At 42.5% G+C, this 20917-nt stretch overlaps 1 protein-coding gene across 9 annotated transcripts in view; it reads left to right on the top strand.

Annotated features, from left to right (window-relative positions):
* Nucleotides 1-20917, top strand: part of LOC110522439 (kelch-like protein 29) — a 408191-nt gene that overhangs the window by 259676 nt on the left and 127598 nt on the right. For 5 of the 9 annotated variants that reach the window (XM_036976046.2, XM_090233075.1, XM_090233073.1 and 2 more), the window contains exon 4: nt 7838-7994. In XM_036976046.2, the coding sequence (XP_036831941.2) occupies nt 7838-7994 (157 nt within the window). Of the gene's footprint in view, nt 1-6493; nt 6942-7837; nt 7995-20917 lie in introns of those variants that run through there. The other 4 variants (XM_090233072.1, XM_090233071.1, XM_036976047.2 and 1 more) reach the window with 3 other exon arrangements.

The following is a 20917-nucleotide window of genomic DNA, read 5'->3' as shown; positions in this document are numbered from 1 at the left end:
TGCCTAAAAAGCACATTATTATATTCTAAGCCTTGAACATATAGCCTACACATACAGGTATTTAGGAAAGTCTAATCATTTGCCTTAAATTCTAATCCTCCTAACCAAACTGTCAATATCTTCATTGTGTGTGTTTTTTCTTCCATCACGTTCAGTGTAACCCTATGGCAGCTCTTCTGTTTTACATTCGGCTGTATAGTTGGCTGGGGGCAACGGCGGACCATTTATTCACAAGCACAGAAACTCCGTAGTTTAGTGAATTGAGAACAAAAAAATTTAGACTTTAAAAGACAACTAACCTTGATTCAAATAACTTTTTTGTCTTTATATTGCAAAATGCCTGCATGTGTGTGAATGTGCCTTTCCTCCTCCTTCCCTCTTTTCTCAACCCCCCCGTCTGCCGAGTGAAACTCATCACTCTCCCCACCTCTCTCTACCACTCTCTATCTCTCCTGTTGTCTCTCACTAAATGTGTCTTCTCTCTCTCCTTCTGTCTCTCTCTCTCTCTCTCTCTCTCTCTCTCTCTCTCTCTCTCTCTCTCTCTCTGTCTCTCTCACTCTGTCTCTGTCTCTCTCTCACTCTGTCTCTCTGTCTCTGTCTCTGTCTCTTCCTGTTGTCTCTCTCTAAATGTTTCTTCTCTCTCTCCTTCTGTCTCTCTCTCACTCTGTCTCTCTCTGTCTCTTTCTCTCTGTCTCTGTCTCTCTCTCTCTGTCTCTCTCTCTCTGTCTCTGTCTCTTTCTCTGTCTCTCTCTGTCTCTCTCTATCTCTGTCTCTCTCTGTCTCGCTCTCTGTCTCTCTCTGTCTCTGTCTCTCTATCTCTGTCTCTCTCTCTCTCTCTCTCTCTCTCTCTCTCTCTGAGTCAGACTACAACCATCTGCCTCCCGGTGATAATGGGTTGCTATGGAAGAGTGAATCGGCAATTCGGAGACAAACTTAAAAAGGAAGAAAATGGGAAAACGCTTCTCTTCCTACCGGTCTGTCTGCCCACTGCATTCTCCCATCTTAATAAACTGTGTGTGTGTTTAACTATACTTGTGGGAGCCAACTTTTTGTAAACCAACAAAAAGTTGACCAACTGGGGACGTTTTGTTGGTCCCCACAAGGTCAATGCTATTTCTACAGGGTTTAGGGTTTATGTTAGAATTAGTATTAGGTTTAGGGTTAGGAACTAGGGTTAGTTTTAGGGAAAGGAGTTAGGTTTAAGGTTAAGTTTTGGGTTTAGGGTTAGGGAAAATAGGATTTTGAATGGGACCGAATTATGTGTCCCCACAAGGTGAGTTGTACAAGAGTATGTGTGTGTGTGTGTGTTTGCGTGTGCACGTGCGTGTCGCTAAACATATTTCACATCCTTATCAGTTTGTTTGCTGTCTAAAATGTGTTTTGAGCAGGCAGAAAACTATGAGTAGCATTTATTTTGTTACTTGTATAACTTTATGAGCTGGGATGTCTGTCCAGCAAATACTTTAGGTCAGAGACTGCATAAAATGTTTGCAAGACACTCGTTAGCATTTAGTTAGCATTCTCTATAGGGTTTTACATGTCATTGCTAACCTTTGGATTACAAAGGCTCAGTGGGGTTTGGAAATAGCACCCCTTGTGTTCAGTGCCAGTATTACTGAATATCCCGGTATGGCACAAGGTCTGTATGAAGGTATGACTATCTGGATACCACCCAAGCTTAACACACACACGTTCAGCTGTCTAAAGTGAAATCTACAATAGGTTAGCTTCCTGACTTCTTCCCTCCATCCCTCTCTGAACTCTACCTCCATCCCATTATCCTTCCTGACCCCAAACCCATTTCATCAACACTCCCATCATGCAATCTGCTACCGCGTTCAGGAGCAGACTTATTGATTTGGAGGCCCTGGGCAGAGGCCAGACTGTGGAAAGACTTGAAGATTGCTGTCCACCACTGCTCAAATCGAACTTAACCATGCTTGAAAAAATCTGACAGGAAGAATGGGGGAAAAAATCCCCAAATCCAGATGGGCAAAGCTGATACAGACATACCCAAGACAACTCAAAGCTGTAATCACAGCCAAAGGTGCTTTTATAAAGTATTGAATAATTATGTAAAATGTATATTTCTGTATTTCATTTTCAATACGTTTGCAAAAATGTGTAAAAACATGTTTTCACTTTGTCATTATGGGTTATTGTGTATAGATGGTTGAGATTTTTATTTATTTAATCCATTTTGAATTTAGGCTGTGACACAACAAATGTGGAATAAGTCCAGGGGTGTGAATACTTTCTGAAGGCTCTGTACATGTCCTCTGCGACGATGGCAGTATTATCAGCAGCACCTGTCTTTTTACTAAAGAAATGCGTTAACTTTTTCTCTCTTGAAATTAAATCTTTCTTTCTTTTATTTTCTATGCCCCTCTCATTGCTGCAGCTTAATTTCAATGAAAGTCACGTTTGCAATCATATCGCATGAAACAATTCACGGGATGATGTGTGGCCTGAGGCATTTGACTCTTCTGCATAATGGTAAGTCCGGCACAGGCCCCATTGACACTCCTGCTCTCCTTATTCCACTAGATTCCAAACCTGCCTGCCGCCGCCACCACCCAACACACACAATCGAAACATCTGGTTCAATATTAATTCATGTGCAGCTTTACATATCTGATCGATTCCATCTCACACACATTTTCTCCCTGCTTAAAGAAGGGTTTATCACCCACTGCTCTTCACAAGAGGTGTGTGTGTGTGTGTGTGTGGGTGTGTGTGTGTGTGTGTGTGGTGTGTGTGTGTGTGTGTGTGTGTGGTGTGTATGTGTGTGTGTGTGTGTGTGTGTGTGTGTGTGTGTGTGTGTGTGTGTGTGTGTGTGTGTGTGTGTGTGTGTGTGTGTGTGTGTGTGTGTGTGTGTGTGTGTGTGTGTGTGTGTGTGTGTGTGGAGATGCTAGATGCTGCCAAAGCACTACTGATAGTATTGATGTGTCAGTAGTACATGCACGTTAACAGCAGACAACTTCAATAAAGACTCAAACACTTGATCTGTGCATAGTCAAAGAATACTGACAGGCCCGGTATGAGTCAGATAGAAGGCATTGAGATGTCAGAATGTTATCAGATGTCTGCTAGTCTAACACAAGAAGAAGAACAAGTCAAAAGAAGAATGAGGGACCATGGATTAACGGGTATGGTAAGAATGATGAACTCTGCGCCTGTCCAGTTCAGACAGAGGAAAGTGAGATAGTTTAGAATGATATGAATAAGTAGAGTGTAATCGCTTAGGAGCAGGAGAGACTCAGAGGTCAACAATTGACAATTTCTCATAGAGAGAGCGAGAGAGAGAACGATCGATTACTGTCATTGTGCGCTTTTGTCATCAGCATCATCATCACATCGACACATCAATCACAAGTATTCACACCTGTGACTCAATACTTCGTAGAAGCACCTTTGGCTGATTTGAGTTGTCTTGGGTATGTCTGTATCAGCTTTGCACATCTGGATTTGGGGGATTTTCTCCCATTCTTCCTGGCAGATTTTCTCTAGCTCTGTTAAATTCTATGGGGAGCAGCGGAGGACAGCAATCTTCATGTCTTTCCACAGTCTGGCCTCTGCCTGGCCTCTGCCTGGGGCCTCCAAATCAATAAGTCTGCCCCTGAACGCGGTAGCAGATTGCATGATGGGAGAGTTGATGAAATGGGTTTGGGGTCAGGAAGGATAATGGGATGGAGGTAGAGTTCAGAGAGGGAAGCTAGCCTATTGTATATTTCACTGTGAACAGCTGACAATGTGAGTGTGTTAGACTTGGGAGGTATCCAGATAGTCATACCTTCATACAGACCTTGTGCCATACCAGGATATTCAGTAATACTGGCACTGAACACAAGGGGCGCTATTTTCTAACCCCACTGAGCCTTTGTAATCCAAAGGTTAGCAATGACAACTACATGTAAAACCCTATAGAGAATGCTAACTAAATGCTAACGAGCACATTGCAAACATTTTATGCAGTCTCTGACCTAAAGTATTTGCTGGACAGACATCCCAGCTCATAAAGTTATACAAGTAACAAAATAAATGCCACTCATAGTTTGCTGCATGCGCAAACAAATATTAGACTGCAAGACTCTCCATGAGGGAGATTCTGTGCTGTTACCAAGCAAAGCCTGATTTTGGAAGAAGCTAGCTACTAAATTAGCAAACCAAATGCATAACTGCAGAGAATTTAGCATATTTTAGACGGTTAACTTAATAGATATCTAGCTGGCAAACATTTAGTTGTGAATTCCATACTGTAACTAGATCACCTGGCGTGCTGCACAACAGTGAGTGACTCACACAACTCCGGTCTCTCTTCATTGTGTGCTTGTAAACAAACACCATGTGACTGGGGACTGACTACCAGTTAGCTTCACAATAAAAATGTGAAAGGTGAAATGAAGAATGTGATCATCTTTATCTCCTAACGGATTGTACAAGCTAACTGCGGGTATTTTCTTAAAAAGGATGTACAAATATTCAAATATACTAAAAAACTTCAAATAAATCGTTTCAACGCTATTGATGGTATTGAAAAAACATCCCATGGATATTTCCAAATATCCCAGTGTATGGTATACCACCCTAGCCTAGTATTTGTGTGCATTGTGTGGTGTGTATGTGTGTGTCAAGGAAGGCTGGTGACCAGGTATTTTCTATTAACTCAGAAGGCAGGCTGGGCTGAGGTGAGCCGGAGAATCAGTGTGTACTCTAGCCTCTCTGACCTTTTCTGTGTAGGCTAATGCTGATGCTGGTGTGTGTGGTGTGTGTGGTGTGTGTGTGGTGTGTGTGTGTGTGTGTGTGTGTGTGTGTGTGTGTGTGTGTGTGTGTGTGTGTGTGTGTTGCCGTAGGGTCTGATGGTGGTTGACCCAGGGTTTCCATCAGGCTTTTGCTGTTCTGATAACGTCTCTCACTGAGGTAGAAAGAAAAAAGAAGATCCTATTGGATTTATGATGTATGTTCACAGCAGATTGAGGTGGCTCTATGTTTGGATAATGATGGCTCTATGTTTAGATGATGATGGCTCTACGTTTGGATGATGATAGCTCTACATTTGGATGATGGTGACTCTACGTTTGGATGATGATAGCTCTACATTTGGATGATGGTGACTCTACGTTTGGATGATGATGGCTCTACATTTGGATGATGATGGCTCTACGTTTGGATGATGATGGCTCTACGTTTGGATGATGGTGTCTCTACGTTTGGATTATGATGGCTCTACGTTTGGATGATGATAGCTCTACATTTGGATGATGGTGCCTGTATGTTTGGATGATGATGGCTCTACGTTTGGATGATGATGGCTCTACGTTTGGATGATGGTGGCTCTACGTTTGGATGATGATGGCTCTATGTTTGGATGATGATGGCTCTATGTTTGGATAATGATGGCTCTACGTTTGGATGATGATGGCTCTACGTTTGGATGATGATGGCTCTATGTTTGGATGATGGCGGCTCTATGTTTGGATGATGATGGCTCTACGTTTAGATGATGATGGCTCTACGTTTAGATGATGATAGCTCTACATTTGGATGATGGTGACTCTACGTTTGGATGATGATGGCTCTACGTTTGGATGATGGTGGCTCTACGTTTGGATGATGGTGGCTCTATGTTTGGATGATGGTGGCTCTATGTTTGGATGATGATGGCTCTACGTTTGGATTCCGCAAAGGGGAATGTTTTTATTCTACTCTACCATTTGTAAAGCAAATTATGCTTCATGATTAATAACAGCTAGACTCTGATTATGTGGCTACACAATTTTAATAAGCGCCTGTGTTCAAAACCATACCAACTTTTAATTGCCTTTGATTGCACATTGCAAGGTATAATTGAGAATTTGAGTGAATAGGTCTGTGGGGTGGTACATTAAGAGTAAGGGCCCTTTAGAAAGTGACTAGGATGTGGATTTTGATCCCGCCTTTATGAGGCTATAATCAGCATCAGTCACCAGTTAGTACACTCTCCTTAACTCCTTTACCCCATTTACATTGATTCACCTTGCTCTTAGGCCCTGTCACATAAGAGTGTGTGTGTGTGTGCACTGCGTATGTGTGTGTATGTGTGTGCACGTATGTGTGTGTGTATGCACACATCTGTGTCTGTGTGCACATGTGCTACAGAACGACTGATCTGGATTTTTTTTAGGGCCGATACCGATTCAGTGTAATTACATTTGATGACAACATTTCCCAGAGAAAACCATGTAGGCATTAATGAATAATAAAATAAAAAAAAATACAAACAATACATTTCACTGTTTTACCAATCTAACTACTACAACATAATGGTAATAATTGTATTTGAATGTTTAATATCTTGATAAACTGGGTAAATTAAGAGGGCATAGGCCTAATCACAATACAGGTGAATGCATATTCTATAAGAGTGTGTGATTTCAGTGGAGTCTTTAGTGCTACAGATGACAAACAATATGTTGTCCATACATTTGGGATTGATTGTATTAGCCTACGGCAGCCTTATCACTTCTTTCATAAAAAGGTGCGATGTCTCTTTAAAACGTCAAGACTGGCGCAGCCACAGACGTCACTCAAGACAGACATGCAACAGTTTGTCGAAATAGAAAGAACAGTAATTTAACCTAGTGAACGTTTTTGGAGACACCCAGCTTGCTCTACATATTATAACTAATCAAGTTTTAGAGTAGTGAACTGACGTTAGCTTCAGTTGTAAACTAGTTTGCAAAGTTAGCTTTCTGTGATTGAATGTAAGCCTATTTTGCTAGCTACTTAGCTAGCTAGCTACTGGTATCTTTTGTTTTGTAAAGTGCTATAGACTGTAGCTATATGAATATTGTTTTGCCGAACAGTAAATGGATTTAATGCAGCATGAGTGGGTAGCTAACAAGATGCAGTCCAGCCAGAGGTTAATCCATTCGCCGGATTGCGACAGTTTGATACAAGAGGCAAGTGCGCTCGCGTTACATAGCTAGCTACTTGGTGACATGGCTGCCCTGCTAACTTGGTGACATGGCTGCCCTGCTAACTTGGGGACATGGCTGCCCTGCTAACTTGGGGACATGGCTGCCCTGCTAACTTGGGGACATGGCTGCCCTGCTAACTTGGGGACATGGCTGCCCTGCTAACTTGGGGACATGGCTGCCCTGCTAACTTGGGGACATGGCTGCCCTGCTAACTTGGGGACATGGCTGCCCTGCTAACTTGGGGACATGGCTGCCCTGCTAACTTGGGGACATGGCTGCCCTGCTAACTTGGGGACATGGCTGCCCTGCTAACTTGGTGACTTGGCTGCCCTGCTAACTTGGTGACTTGGCTGCCCTGCTAACTTGGTGACATGGCTGCCCTGCTACCTGGGGACATGGCTGCCCGTACCATGTTCTCTAGTGTGTGCATATAGATGGGTTAGTGAATCATACAGGACAAGACATCGCTCAAGGCTTTGATTTTAGAACAGAGAAGGAGTTAGTCTAGACCACGCTACGAGAAGCTTTGACTATTTGACATGTGCCAAGTACTTGTCTTCAGATATTAAAATAGTAAATGACGTGATCGTCTGTTTGCAAAACTTGCTGACAAACGAGTCAACATTTTCTTAACTAAAACTATATTCAGCTGTTCCATAAATGTTTCGGTGTAACAGCCCAAGAACAGCCCCATCATCTCTGTATCTCTTGTCTATCAGGCCTGATGTTTGTTTGTATCGTTCTCTAAGCTGTGTTGTTTATCAACTGTCAGTTAAAGGCTGATAGACGGACTTCTTAATCTCTCTCTCGCTGTTATCCAGGTGTCAGAGATGGTTTGGTCCTACTGTTTCGTCATGTTTTTCTCTCCTCTCTCCCAGGTGTCAGGTGGGTCTCCAGGGGAGAGGGAGAGCCAGGCTCCAGGTCTGCTGTTAGCGCCAGGGGTGAAGTGGGGACAGACGCCCATCAACCAGCTCACACCCTGGGAGACGGAAGAACCCCCTGCCAAACAGCAGCACAGAGATAGTGAATCCACAGGTACTGACACGCATGCATACGCAACACATGAATACGCAACGTGTGCGCACACAGTCCTATACTGTACTAATCATGGCAATCATAGTCTTTATTGTAATATTTTCCAATTTAAACAAATAATCTATTTGAAGTAACTATTTCCATAGTGTAAATGAGTATGAGAATAAAACAGACAAGAATGCCAGTAATGGATTAATTTTAGGAGCTGTGGAAGTTTAACTCCTATAGTAATTGGTTACGTTTAGGAGCTGTGGAAGTTTAACTCTTCCACAGTAGTATTTAAGTGAGTATAATAGTATTGAAGTGAACCCAAAATGGCTGTGCCCTGCAGTGATCAATTTCCCTCTTATGTTGCTCTGCTGGCCTCTGCCTTCCGCTCATGGAGAACAGGTATAATTTAAGAATAATACACAATGGTACAGCCACTGCACTCGTTCGTCTGGAGCCTCTCGTAACACAGGCACACTGAGGCAAACTACACTATGAAAATAATATACTATGAATACAGTATTGAACAATGTATTCAAGAAACACAGTAAATATTGTATAGTTCCATAGCAAATATCCAGTTTCCACATTCCTAATACTGTAGCGAGAAAAACAGAGAATACTGTATAGTCAAGCAATACTCATTATATACAGTACAACACTGTATACATCAACATAATGTAGCAAGCAATGTAACATGTGGTGCAGGGTTCCCCAACTGGTGGTCCACAGGTGGGTTTTATTTGCTCCCACGTTTCCTGAGCAAAACAATCTATTTTTTATATTTTTAATTGTTGGACATAAAAGACTGTTAAAAACACTAGGAGATCAGTTTTGAATGACTTACATTTTGGAAATCTGTTCCCAAATATTCCCACGCATAATGGAGAGACGTGATCATATACTAATGGAAGCAAGTTTTTTTTGTGTTTGTTTTTTTGTCAAATATTTTGTCTGTTTGGGCATCTTGTGGTCAGTTTGACTTCTACAGATTATTTTGAATTATGTTCAACCATCCGCTCAAGAAAAAATAGTCCGACAGCTGAATTTAGTTGATGATCCCTGATGTAGCTTGTGTTATTACAGCAACATGAATACTACTTGAGTAGTGTCCGACGTACTGTGACTTAACATGGAACTCTAATTTGACTAATTATCTGCTAACCATAATTCAGTCTCAGTAAAGATTTAATTAGATCAGTTGATTAATAATTAACCTGTCACAGCTAAGACAATGATTACATAAACACACAGAAGTAATACATTTAATGGAAAATACGTTTTTTATTGCCAGTGCAGCCTTTGCCACTACTAAATGTAATTCTCAAAAACACCTCTAATACTTTTCCAGTGAAAATAAGTTCTCTGCTCTTACTAATCAAGTTTTATTTGTCACATGCGCCGAATACAACAGGTGTACACTTAACTGTGAAATGCTCACTTAATAGCCCTTCCCAGGGATGCAGAGTTAAAAAGTAACACAAGGAACAAAATACATTAGAATGGAGCTAAACTCAGCAAAAAAAGAAACGTCCCTTTTTCAGGACCCTGTCATTCAAAGATAATTCGTAAATATCCAAATAACATCACAGATCTTCATTGTAAAGTGAAACACTGTTTCCCATACTTGTTCAATGAACCATGAACAATTAATGAACATGCACCTGTGGAATGGTCGTTAAGACACTAACAGCTTACAGACGGTAGGCAATTAAGGTCACAGTTATGAACAGTTAGGACACTAAAGAGGCCTTTCTCCTGACTCTGAAAAACATCAAAAGAAAGATGCTCAGGGTCCCTGCTCATCTGCGTGAACGTGCCTTTAGGCATGCTGCAAGAGGACTGCAGATTTGGCCAGGGCAATAAATTGCAATGTCCGTATTGTGCGACGCCTAGGACAGTGCTACAGGGACACAGGACGGACAGCTGATCGTCCTCGCAGTGGCAGACCACGTGTAACAATACCTGCACAGGATCGGAACATCCGAACATCACACCTACGGGACAGGTACAGGATGGCAACTACAACTGCCTGAGTTACACCAGGAACGCACAATCCCTCCATCAGTGCTCAGACTGTCCGCATTAGGCTGAGGGAGGCTGGACTGAGGGCTTGTAGGCCTGTTGTAAGGCAGGTCCTCACCAGACATCACCGGCAACAACGTCGCCTATGGGCACAAACCCACCGTTGCTGGACCAGACAGGACTGGCAAAAAGTGCTCTTCACTGACGAGTTGCGGTTTTGTCTCACCAGGGGAGGAGATACACTGCAGTACTTAATGCAGTTGGTGGCCACACCAGATACTGACTGTTACTTTTGATTTTGACCCCCACTTTGTTTAGGGACACATTATTCAATTTCTGTTAGTCATGTGTCTGTGGAACTTGTTCAGTTTGTCTGTTGTTGAATCTTATGTTCATACAATATTTACACATGTTAAGTTTGCTGAAAATAAACGCACTTGACAGTGAAGGAACGTTTCTTTTTTTGCTGAATTTATATACCGTGCATTCGGTAAGTGTTCAGACCCCTTCACTTTTTCTACATTTTGTTACGTTACAGCCTTATTCTAAAATTGATTCAAACGTTTTTTCCTCAACAATCTACACACAGTGGTTTGTAGACATTTTTGTTAATTTATAAAATAAAAACTTAAATATCATATTTACATACACTACCGTTCAAAAGTTTGGGGTCCTTGTTTTTGAAAGAAAAGCAAAAAGAAATTGTCCATTAAAATAACATCAAATTGATCAGAAATATTGTTAATGTTGTAAATGACTATTATAGCTGGAAACGGCTGATTTATAATGGAATATCTACATTGACGTACAGAGGCCCATTATCAACAACCATCACTCCTGTGTTCCAATGGCACGTTGTGTTAGCTAATCCAAGTTTATCATTTTAAAAGGCTAATTGATCACTAGAAAACCCTTTTGCAAATATGTTAGCACAGCTGAAAGCTGTTTTGATTTAAAGAAGCAATAAAACTGGCCTTTAGACTAGTTGAGTATCTGGAGCAAAAATGTCTACACTGTTTCTGATCAATTTGATGTTATTTTAATGGACAAAACATTTGCTTTTCTTTCAAAAACAAGGACATATCTAAGTGACCCCAAACTTTTGAACGGTAGTGTAAGTGCTCAGACCCTTTACTCAGTACTTTGTTGAAGCACCTTTGGCAGTGATTACAGCCTTGGGTCTTCTCGGGTATGACGCTACAAGCTTGGCACACCTGTAATTGGTGAGTTTCTCACATTGTTCTCTGCAGATCCTCCCTGTCAGGTTGGACATTCAGAGACTTTTCCCGAAGCTGTTCCTGTGTTGTCTTGGCTGTGTGCTTAGGGACGTTGTCCTGTTGGAAAGTTAACCTTTGTCCCGGTCTGAGGTCCTGAGTGTTCTGGAGCAGATTTTTTTCTCAAGGTTCTCTGTACTTTGCTCTGTTCATCTTTCCCTGACTAGTCTCCCAGTCCCTGCCACTGAAAAACATCCTCACAGCATGATGCTTCCACCACCATGCTTCACCGTAGGGATGGTATTGGCCAGGTGATGAGCGGTGCCTGGTTTCCTCCAGACATGACGCTCAGTATTTTAGGCAAAAGAGTTCTCTTGGTTTCATCAGACCAGAGAATCTTGTTTCTCATGGTCTGAGTCTTTAGGTGCCTTTTGGCAAACTCCAATCGGGCTGTCATGTGGCTCGGGCTGTCATGTGGCAATCATACTGAGGAGTGGCTTCTGTCTGTCCACTACCATAAATGCCTGATTGGTGGAGAGATGGTTGTCCTTCTGGAAGGTTCTCCCATCTCCACAGAGGAACTCTAGAGCTCTGTCAGTGACCATCGGGTTCTTGGTCACCTCCCTGACCAAGGCCCTTTTCCACCGATTTCTCAGTTTGGCCCGGGCGGCCAGCTCTAGGATGAGTCTAGGTGGTTCCAAACTTTTTTCATTAAATAATTTTGGAGGCTACTGTGTTCTTGGGGACCTTCAAATCTGCAGACATTTTTTGGTACCCTTCTCTCGATCTGTGCCTCGACACAATCCTGTCTCGGAGCTCTACGGACAATTCCTTCGACCTCATGGCTTGGTTTTTGCTCTGACATGCACTGTCAACTGTGGGACCTTATATAGACAGGTGGGTTTCTGACCCATATCATGTTCGGTCAATTGAATTTACCACAGGTAAAACATCTCATGGATGATCAATGGAAACAGGATGCACCTAAGCTCAATTTCGAGTGTCATTGCGAAGGGTTTGAATACTTACGTAAGGATTTTCTGTTGTTTTTAATAAATGTGCCAAACTTTATGGGGTGTTGTGTGTAGTTTGAGGGAAAAAAAACATTTGATCAATTTTAGAATAAGGATGTAATGTAGCAAAAGGTGAAGGGGTCTGAATACTTTCTGAATGCACTGTACAGGGAGTACCAGATCGATGTGCAAGGGTATGATGTATTTGAGGTAGATATGGATGTGAAGGCATGGTAAAGTGACTAGGCGTCTGGATGGATAATTAATAAGAGTTAAATAAAGAACTGAATAGCAGCACCACTTGTCTGTTTGAGAGTGCCACTACAAAATGAATTTGACCAAAGCTTTGGCACCACTATAAGGCTAGTTTATCCAACTCATCACTGAGGATACTGGCGGTGTAGAGTCAGAGCAGTGCTCTCTGTCCCCTTGTGTGTTCCCTAGGGAATATCGAGGTGGCTATATAGAGGTGGCTGAATGGTCCATGGAGCCCTGTGGTATTAGTATTGTATTTAGATGACGGAGGCTTTGCACCCAGCCACAAGCACGGAGTGACACACACAAGCTCCTACCACGGAGTGAGATGTCACCCATACAGAATGCTGCTGCATATGACAATCAGTCAGGGCTTGACATTAACTTTTAGTAGTATTGATTTTATTGTCCGAAAGCTCAATGGTGTGCAGGCTTTTTGTCCAATCCTGTTCAAACACACCAGTCGGCTTTTATTTGTATTTATAAATACATTACAATGGGGTGTGTTCGAGAAGGGCTGGAGGAAAAGCCTGCACACCCAGTAGCTCTCCTGGACTCTCCAGGATGAGTGTTGGCCACCCTGCACCATTACAATTACAACCAAATACTTTCTTTCTAAAATGTCATTCAATGAACTAGGGATCATATGGCTAAGGTGGGCGAGGTAGCTAACTAAGATGTTTTATCTATTTGTAAGGTTAAAATATTCCGTGTTCAGGGGTGATCTTGACAGAATAGGGGTTACTTGTCAAAGAGTACATATTGTCTTAATTTTTAACTGTCAGAATACCATGGCCACTATTTAATAGAGGAGAATCCTATCCAATTTTGAGCGCTTGAGACTGTTTTACAACCGGAGTATGCAACATTGGTTTCATCAACTGAGTACCCATATCAACTGCGTGTCGGCCAATTGCGGTTATACACAAGTGCTGGTGGAAAGTTATTTTAGGACATCGGTCATGACAATGACATTCATTCATGCTAATGGCTAAATAGACTGAACAAAAATATAGAAACATGCACAAATGTCTAAGATTTTGTGAGGACTATTGGACTTAGTGCCAAATTCTCTAAAAATGACATTGGTAGAGAAATTAACATTACATTTATTGGCAACAGATCTGGTAGACATTCCTGCTGTCAGCATGCTAATTGCACAGTCCCTCAAATCTTGAGACCTCTGTGGCATTGTTCTGTGACACAACTGCACATTTTAGTGGCCTTTTGTCAGTAAGTCATCATTTTAGTCGAAGTATGATTTATTTGGACTTGAACAGGGAAATCCTTTGTATTATTCCGCATCTATGCCGAGTGTTTACTGATAATAAATGGCTATACGTATCTTGTGAGGGCTGGCTTTAGTTAATTTGGAACCACCTATAAAACATTTACATGTCTGGGCTCATTACTTCCCATTTACAACCTGGTGCTACGGCTTACTGCAGTTAGTAATGCACCTCGTTCGATCTGGAGCTGTTGGATGGGCTGACAGTGAAGCGGTGAGTAAGAAAATAGCTAATATCATTCTGATGAACAACTGACGTTCACTTGTCTACAGTAAGCAGCCTGGCAACGCACACCTTAGCCGAACGACTTATCAGGTGCTCACTTCATGGTTAACGTCAACTAGCTAACATTACCTGAATAGCTAGCTGGTGACATCAAAAGTAGATGAAGATGTGGATAGGTGAAACGTCAGCACCGCTGGGATACATAGTAGTTATGCACGGCAGCGCTACTATAACGTTAGCAGCAAGAGTAGGCCTATGGGTCACTAACAAGTTTGGCTGGCTGGCTAGCTATAGTATAAGTAACACTGCAGTGAAGTAAATACATATAAAGCAGTCAAGTTCATATATATATATATATATATATATATCACAGTGGGGAGAACAAGTATTTGATACACTGCTGATTTTGCAGGTTTTCCTACTTACAAAGCATGTAGAGGTCTGTAATTTTATCACAGGTACACGTCAACTGTGAGAGACAGAATCTAAAACAAAAATCCAGAAATTCACATTGTATGATTTTTTAAAGTAATTCATTTGAATTTTATTGCATGATATAAGTATTTGATCACCTACCAACCAGTAAGAATTCCGGCTCTCACAGACCTGTTAGTTCTTCTTTAAGAAGCCCTCCTGTTCTCCACTTATTACCTGTATTAACTGCACCTGTTTGAACTCGTTACCTGTATAAAACCCACCTGTCCACACACTCAATCAAACAGACTCCAACCTCTCCACAATGGCCAAGACCAGAGAGCTGTGTAAGGACATCAGGGATAAAATTGTAGACCTGCACAAGGCTGGGATGGGCTACAGGACAATAGGCAAGCAGCTTGGTGAGAAGGCAATAACTGTTGGTGCAATTATTAGAAAATGGAAGAAGTTCAAGATGACGGTCAATCACCCTCGGTCTGGGGCTCCATGCAAGATCTCACCTCGTGGGGCATCAATGATCATGAGGAAGGTGAGGGATCAGCCCATAACTACACGGCAGGACCTGGTCAATGACCTGAAGAGAGCTGGGACCACAGTCTCAAAGAAAACCATTAGTAACACACTACGCTGTCATGGATAAAAATCCTGCAGCGCACGCAATGTCCCCCTGCTCAAGCCAGCGCATGTCCAGGCCCGTCTGAAGTTTGCCAGTGACCATCTGGATGATCCAGAGGAGGAATGGGAGAAGGTCATGTGGTCTGATGAGACAAAAATAGAGCTTTTTGGTCTAAACTCCACTCGCCGTGTTAGGAGGAAGAAGAAGGATGAGTACAACCCCAAGAACACCATCACAACCGTGAAGCATGGAGGTGGAAACATAATTCTTTGGGGATGCTTTTCTGCAAAGGGAACAGGACGACTGCACCGTATTGAGGGGAGGATGGATGGGGCCATGTATCGCGAGATCTTGGCCAACAACCTCCTTCCCTCAGTAAGAGCATTGAAGATGGGTCGTGGCTGGGTCTTCTTCCAGTATGACAACGACCCGAAACACACAACCAGGGCAACCTAAGGAGTGGCTCCGTAAGAAGCATCTCAAGGTCCTGGAGTGGCATAGCCAGTCTCCAGACCTGAACCCAATAGAAGATCTTTGGAGGAAGCTGAAAGTCTGTATTGCCCAGCGACAGCCCCGAAACCTGAAGGATCTGTAGAAGGTCTGTATGGAGGAGTGAGCCACAATCCCCGCTGCAGTGTGTGCAAACCTGGTCAAGTACTACAGGAAACGTATGATCTCTGTAATTGCAAACAAAGGTTTCTGTACCAAATATTAAGTTCTGCTTTTCTGATGTATCAAATACTTATGTCATGCAATAAAATACAAATTAATTACTTAAAAATCATGCAAAGTGATTTTCTGGAAAACCTGCAAAATCGGCAGTGTATCAAATACTTGTTCTCCCCACTGTGTATATATAATAGTAGAATTACATGATATGTGTACATTTGTAAGATGTGTATATACATTTGAGTAATTTAGCCATTGTGACTTACAGGAGCAAGTAGGGGCTAAGCTCCTTGCTCAAGGGCAAGTCAACAGATTTTTCACCTACTGTAGTCAGCTTGGAGATTCCAACCAGTGACCTTTTGGTTAATAGCGTAAGGCAAAGCATTTGGTTTTAAGTATGATTCTTTATTTGACCAAGTGACAGCCTTAGTCTAACCGGCTCATCAAAACAATATTCAAGATGTTGGGCTATTTTGTTAGTAGCTAGCTATATTGTTAGAAAGTTATTGGTACACATTCTAACCAGTGTCCATCGTTGATAAAGACAATGGTTGCTTTCCTTGGCTCCAACTAGTGGAGATACTTGTAAACATTACAGCTAGGTCATTCCAGCTATTGTTAGTTGGTGAGCCAGGTAGCTAACAAGTTAATTACATTTCGAGTACAGTAGCTTGCTACTAACTACATAACCTTTTCTACTCAGATAATTAGGTTATCAGAAAAACAGCTGAATGGTAGCATAGTTATAGGTACTCTTGGAACCAATTATCCACAGTTGCTAATAGTTACTGGTAGCTGTGCTCCGTAGCGATTAGCTACCCTGGCTGTTTGGTTTGTTTACAAATCACGGATTGTGACCTGTGCCAGAAACGGTATGGGCTGTGCAAACCGATGAAGGTGGAGATGTGCACGCCTGATTAATCAATATTTATAAGGAGCCATACGTCAGTGTTCAGAGGGTGGAACTAAATGCGCATTGCTGCACTAGGACAGGAATTGGGTAGAAATAGTGGTGGCCACCTACTCTGGAGTGCGTCTTTTAAACCTTTTAATGAGCTTTACTGCAAGAGGATGTTGGCTATCGCTAATGAGTTCCATCTTGTTACTTCAGTATACAAAACATTAGGAACACCTTCCTAATATTGAGTTGCAAGCCATTTTGCCCTCAGAACAGCCTCAATTCGTCGGGGCGTGGACTCTACAAGGTGTCAAGTGGTTCCCATGTTGACTCCAATACTTCCCACAGTTGTCTGGTTGGCTGGTAGTGGAACTCTATTCCGACTAGCTCATTCCATCTCATCCCACAGATGATTAATTGGATTGAGATCTGGTGACTGGGCAGGCCGCTGCAGGAAACCTAATTCACTTATGTTCGTGGAACCATTCCTGGACAATCCTAGCCTTGTGGCATGGGGGATTATCCTGATAAAATAAATCAATTTGCAGATGGATACACTCCAGCAATGAAGGGATGCATGTGATTGGCAATGATGTTCAGATATCCCGTGGCATACAAACGTTGCTCCACTTTTATAAGGGGCTCAATGTGGGCTATGAAAACACACCCCACACCACCACCACTTGCCTACAATGTTGACACGCGGTATAATGGATGCATGTGCTCATGTGTTTTTCTTCATATCTTAGTCTTCCCATCAGTATGCAATGGCAGGAACTGGGATTCATCAGACCAGGGGATGATTTTTCGAATTCTCCAATGTCCGCCGTTTTCGTTCCTTAGCCCACTGCAATCGCAGTTTCTTGTTTTTTGCTGAAAGAAGTGGAACTTTGTAAGGTCGTCAACTGACATACCACATTCGTGTCAAGGTACGACGAGTTGTGCCTTTTATTGGTCTTTGCGCACCAATGTTGTAATGGACTGTCAGTTGATTAACTGTAGCCTGTTTGTTGCTCTGCACAATTCGTGTCAGCCTCCTTTGTCCTCATCAATTAACTGTTTTTGACCATTGGCCTGCCGTTGGCTGGATGTCCTTTGGGTGGTGGACCATTTTTGATACACACAGGAAACTGTGGAGCGCAAAAACCCAGCAGCATAGCAGTTCTTGACACACACGAACCAGTGCGCCTGGCACTTACTACAGGTTCAAAGGCATTTCAATATGTTGTCTTGCCCATTCACCCTCTTGATTGGCACACATACACAATCTGTCTTAATTGTCTCAAGGCTAAAAGTCCTTATTTAACCTATCTCCTCCACTTCATCTACACTGAACAAAAATATGAATTCAATACAGTTGATCAGGCTGTTGATTGTGGCCTGTGGAATGTTGTCCCAAACTCCAGTGGCTGTGCAAAGTTGCTGGATATTGGCAGGAACTGGAACACTATGTTGAACACATCGATCCAGGGCATCCCACACATGCTCAATGGGTGACATGTCTGGTGAGTATGCAGGCCATGGAAGAACTGGGACCTTCAGTTTCCAGTTATGTACAGATCCTTGCGACATGGGGCTGTGCATTATCATGCTGAAACATGAGGTGATGGCTGCGGATGAATGGCACAACAGTGGGCCTCAGGTTCTCGTCATGGTATCTCTGTAACTCTGTGCATTCAAATTACATGTTGATTAAAACTTCTTGCGACTCTCAAACCCAGATCCGGGAGCGTAATCATCGCCTCGAACTAATTAGCATAACGCAGCGGACATAAATATCCCTACAAAAACTTCCTATTCATGAAAATCACAAATGAAATATATTGAGACACAGCTTAGCCTTTTGTTAATCACACTGTCATCTCAGATTTTTTAAATATGCTTTACAGCCAACGCTAGACAAGCATTTGTGTAAGTTTATCATAGCCTAGCATAGCATTATGCCCTGCTAGCAGCAGGCAACATTTTCACGAAAATAAGAAAAGCAATCAAATTAAATAATTTACCTTTGAAAAACTTCGGATGTTTTCACTCAGGAGACTCCCAGTTAGATAGCAAATGTTCCTTTTTTCCCAAAAGATTATATTTGTAGGCGAAATAGCTCCCGTTTGTTCTTCACGTTTGGCTGAGAAATCGACCGGAAAATGCGGTCACTACAACGCCAAGCTTTTTTCCAAATTAGCTCCATAATATCGACAGAAACATGACAAACGTTGTTTAGAATCAATCCTCAAGGTGTTTTTCAGATATCTATTTGATAATGTATCCGTCGGGACAATTGGTTTCTCATTAGAAGCGATTGGAAAAATGGCTACTTCTGTACTTTACGCCAGATTTTCTGCGGGAGCCATCATGTGACCACTTACTCAATGTGGTCCCTTACGGCTATTCTTCAACATGAATGCGTAAAAAGACGTCACAATGCTGTAGACACCTTGGGGAATACGTAGAAAGCGTAAGCTCATTCGTAGCCCATTCACAGCCATATAAGGAGTCATTGGCATGCAGCGCTTTCAAAAAATGGGGCACTTCCTGATTGGATTTTTATCTGGGTTTCGCCTGTAACATCAATTCTGTTGCACTCACAGACAATATCTTTGCAGTTTTGGAAACGTCAGTGTCTTCTTTCCAAAGCTGTAAATTATATGCATAGTCGAGCATCTTGTCGTGACAAAATGTCCCGTTTTAAAACGGGAACGTTTTTTATCCAAAAATGAAAATACTGCCCCCTAGTCACAAAAGGTTAAAAGGCCATTGTGTTCATTGTTGGTTAAGACGCTGAACTGCAGTCAGGTTAAGACCATGGTGTGGACGACGAGCATGCAGATGAGCTTTCCTGAGACGGTTTCTGACAGTTGTTGCAGAAATGGTTCGCTTGTGCAATAATGGTAACATCAATCATGAATAATTAATTAGCAGAATACAACTAGAGGGAGCGATGCTCCCACAACCCTGCCCTCTCCGTCAGTCCCTTTAGTCCTGCTCTGAGACGTCTTTCTGTCCATCTCTTCAGGAATGAGTCCAAAAGCACCAAGGCCTCCTGGCCACAAGGTGACGCTGTGCTGCTGTGGATGGCTGCTGTACTGCACACTACTAACCCTTTCTTCATAACGGAAAAGTCTTTGGGCAAGGACACCCCCAGCTCAGCTAAAACCATTGACAACTGCATGTTGTTTTCAAGGGATTGTTTAATAAATGTTAACTATTTGGCTGTGATTTCATCACCTCTTGAAACGCATAGATCATAACTACAAATAGCAAATCAAATCAAATTTACATCAGCTTCGTACATCAGCTGATATCTCAAAGTGCTGTACAGAAAGAAACCCAGCCTAAAACCCCAAACATCAAGCAATGCAGGTGTAGAAGCACAGTGGCTAGGAAAAACTCCCTAGAAAGGCCAAAACCTAGGAAGAATCCTAGAGGAACCAGGCTATGTGGGGTGGCCAGTCCTCTTCTGGCTGTGCTGGGTGGAGATTATAACAGAACATGGCCAAGATGTTCAAATGTTCATAAATGATCAGCATGGTCAAATAATAATAAGGCAGAACAGTTTAAACTGGAGCAGCAGCACGGCCAGGTGGACTGGGGACAGCAAGGAGTCATCATGTCAGGTAGTCCTGAGGCATGGTCTTAGGGCTCAGGTCCTCCGAGAGAGAGAATTAGAGAGAACACACTTAAATTCACACAGGACACCGAATAGGACAGGAGAAGTACTCCAGATATAACAAACTGACCCTAGCCCCCCGACACAAACTACTGCAGCATAAATACTGGAGGCTGAGACAGGAGGGGTCAGGAGACACTGTGGCCCCATCCGATGACACCCCCGGGGCATTCAAAAAATGTAGAACCAGGAACAGATATAGCCCTTGGTGAGGAAGGCACTTTTTAAAGAATAACCAGGCATCTTCTACTGATGGGTTGAGGTCAATATCCTTCCAGGATATCCGGGCCAGGTCGATTAGAAAGGCCTGCTCGCTGAAGTGTTTTAGGGGGAGTTTGACAGTGATGAGGGGTGGTCGTTTGGCCACAGACCCATTACTGATATAGGCAGTGATCGCTGAGCTCTTGGTTGAAGACATCAGAGGTGTATTTGGAGGGCAAGTTGGTTAAGATGATATCTATGAGCGTGCAATGTTTACAGATTTGGGGTTGTACCTGGTATGTTCATTGATAATTTGTGTGAGATTGAGGGCATCAAGCTTAGATTTTAGGATGGCAGGTGTATTCAGCATGTCCCAGTTTAGGTCACCTAGCAGCACGAGCACTGAAGATGGATGCGGGGCAATCAAT

Source organism: Oncorhynchus mykiss, chromosome 4 (assembly GCF_057628025.1).
Source record: "Oncorhynchus mykiss isolate SJ-2025 chromosome 4, ASM5762802v1, whole genome shotgun sequence".
NCBI lineage: Eukaryota > Metazoa > Chordata > Actinopteri > Salmoniformes > Salmonidae > Oncorhynchus > Oncorhynchus mykiss.
This window is presented reverse-complemented; position numbering and strand designations above follow the sequence as displayed.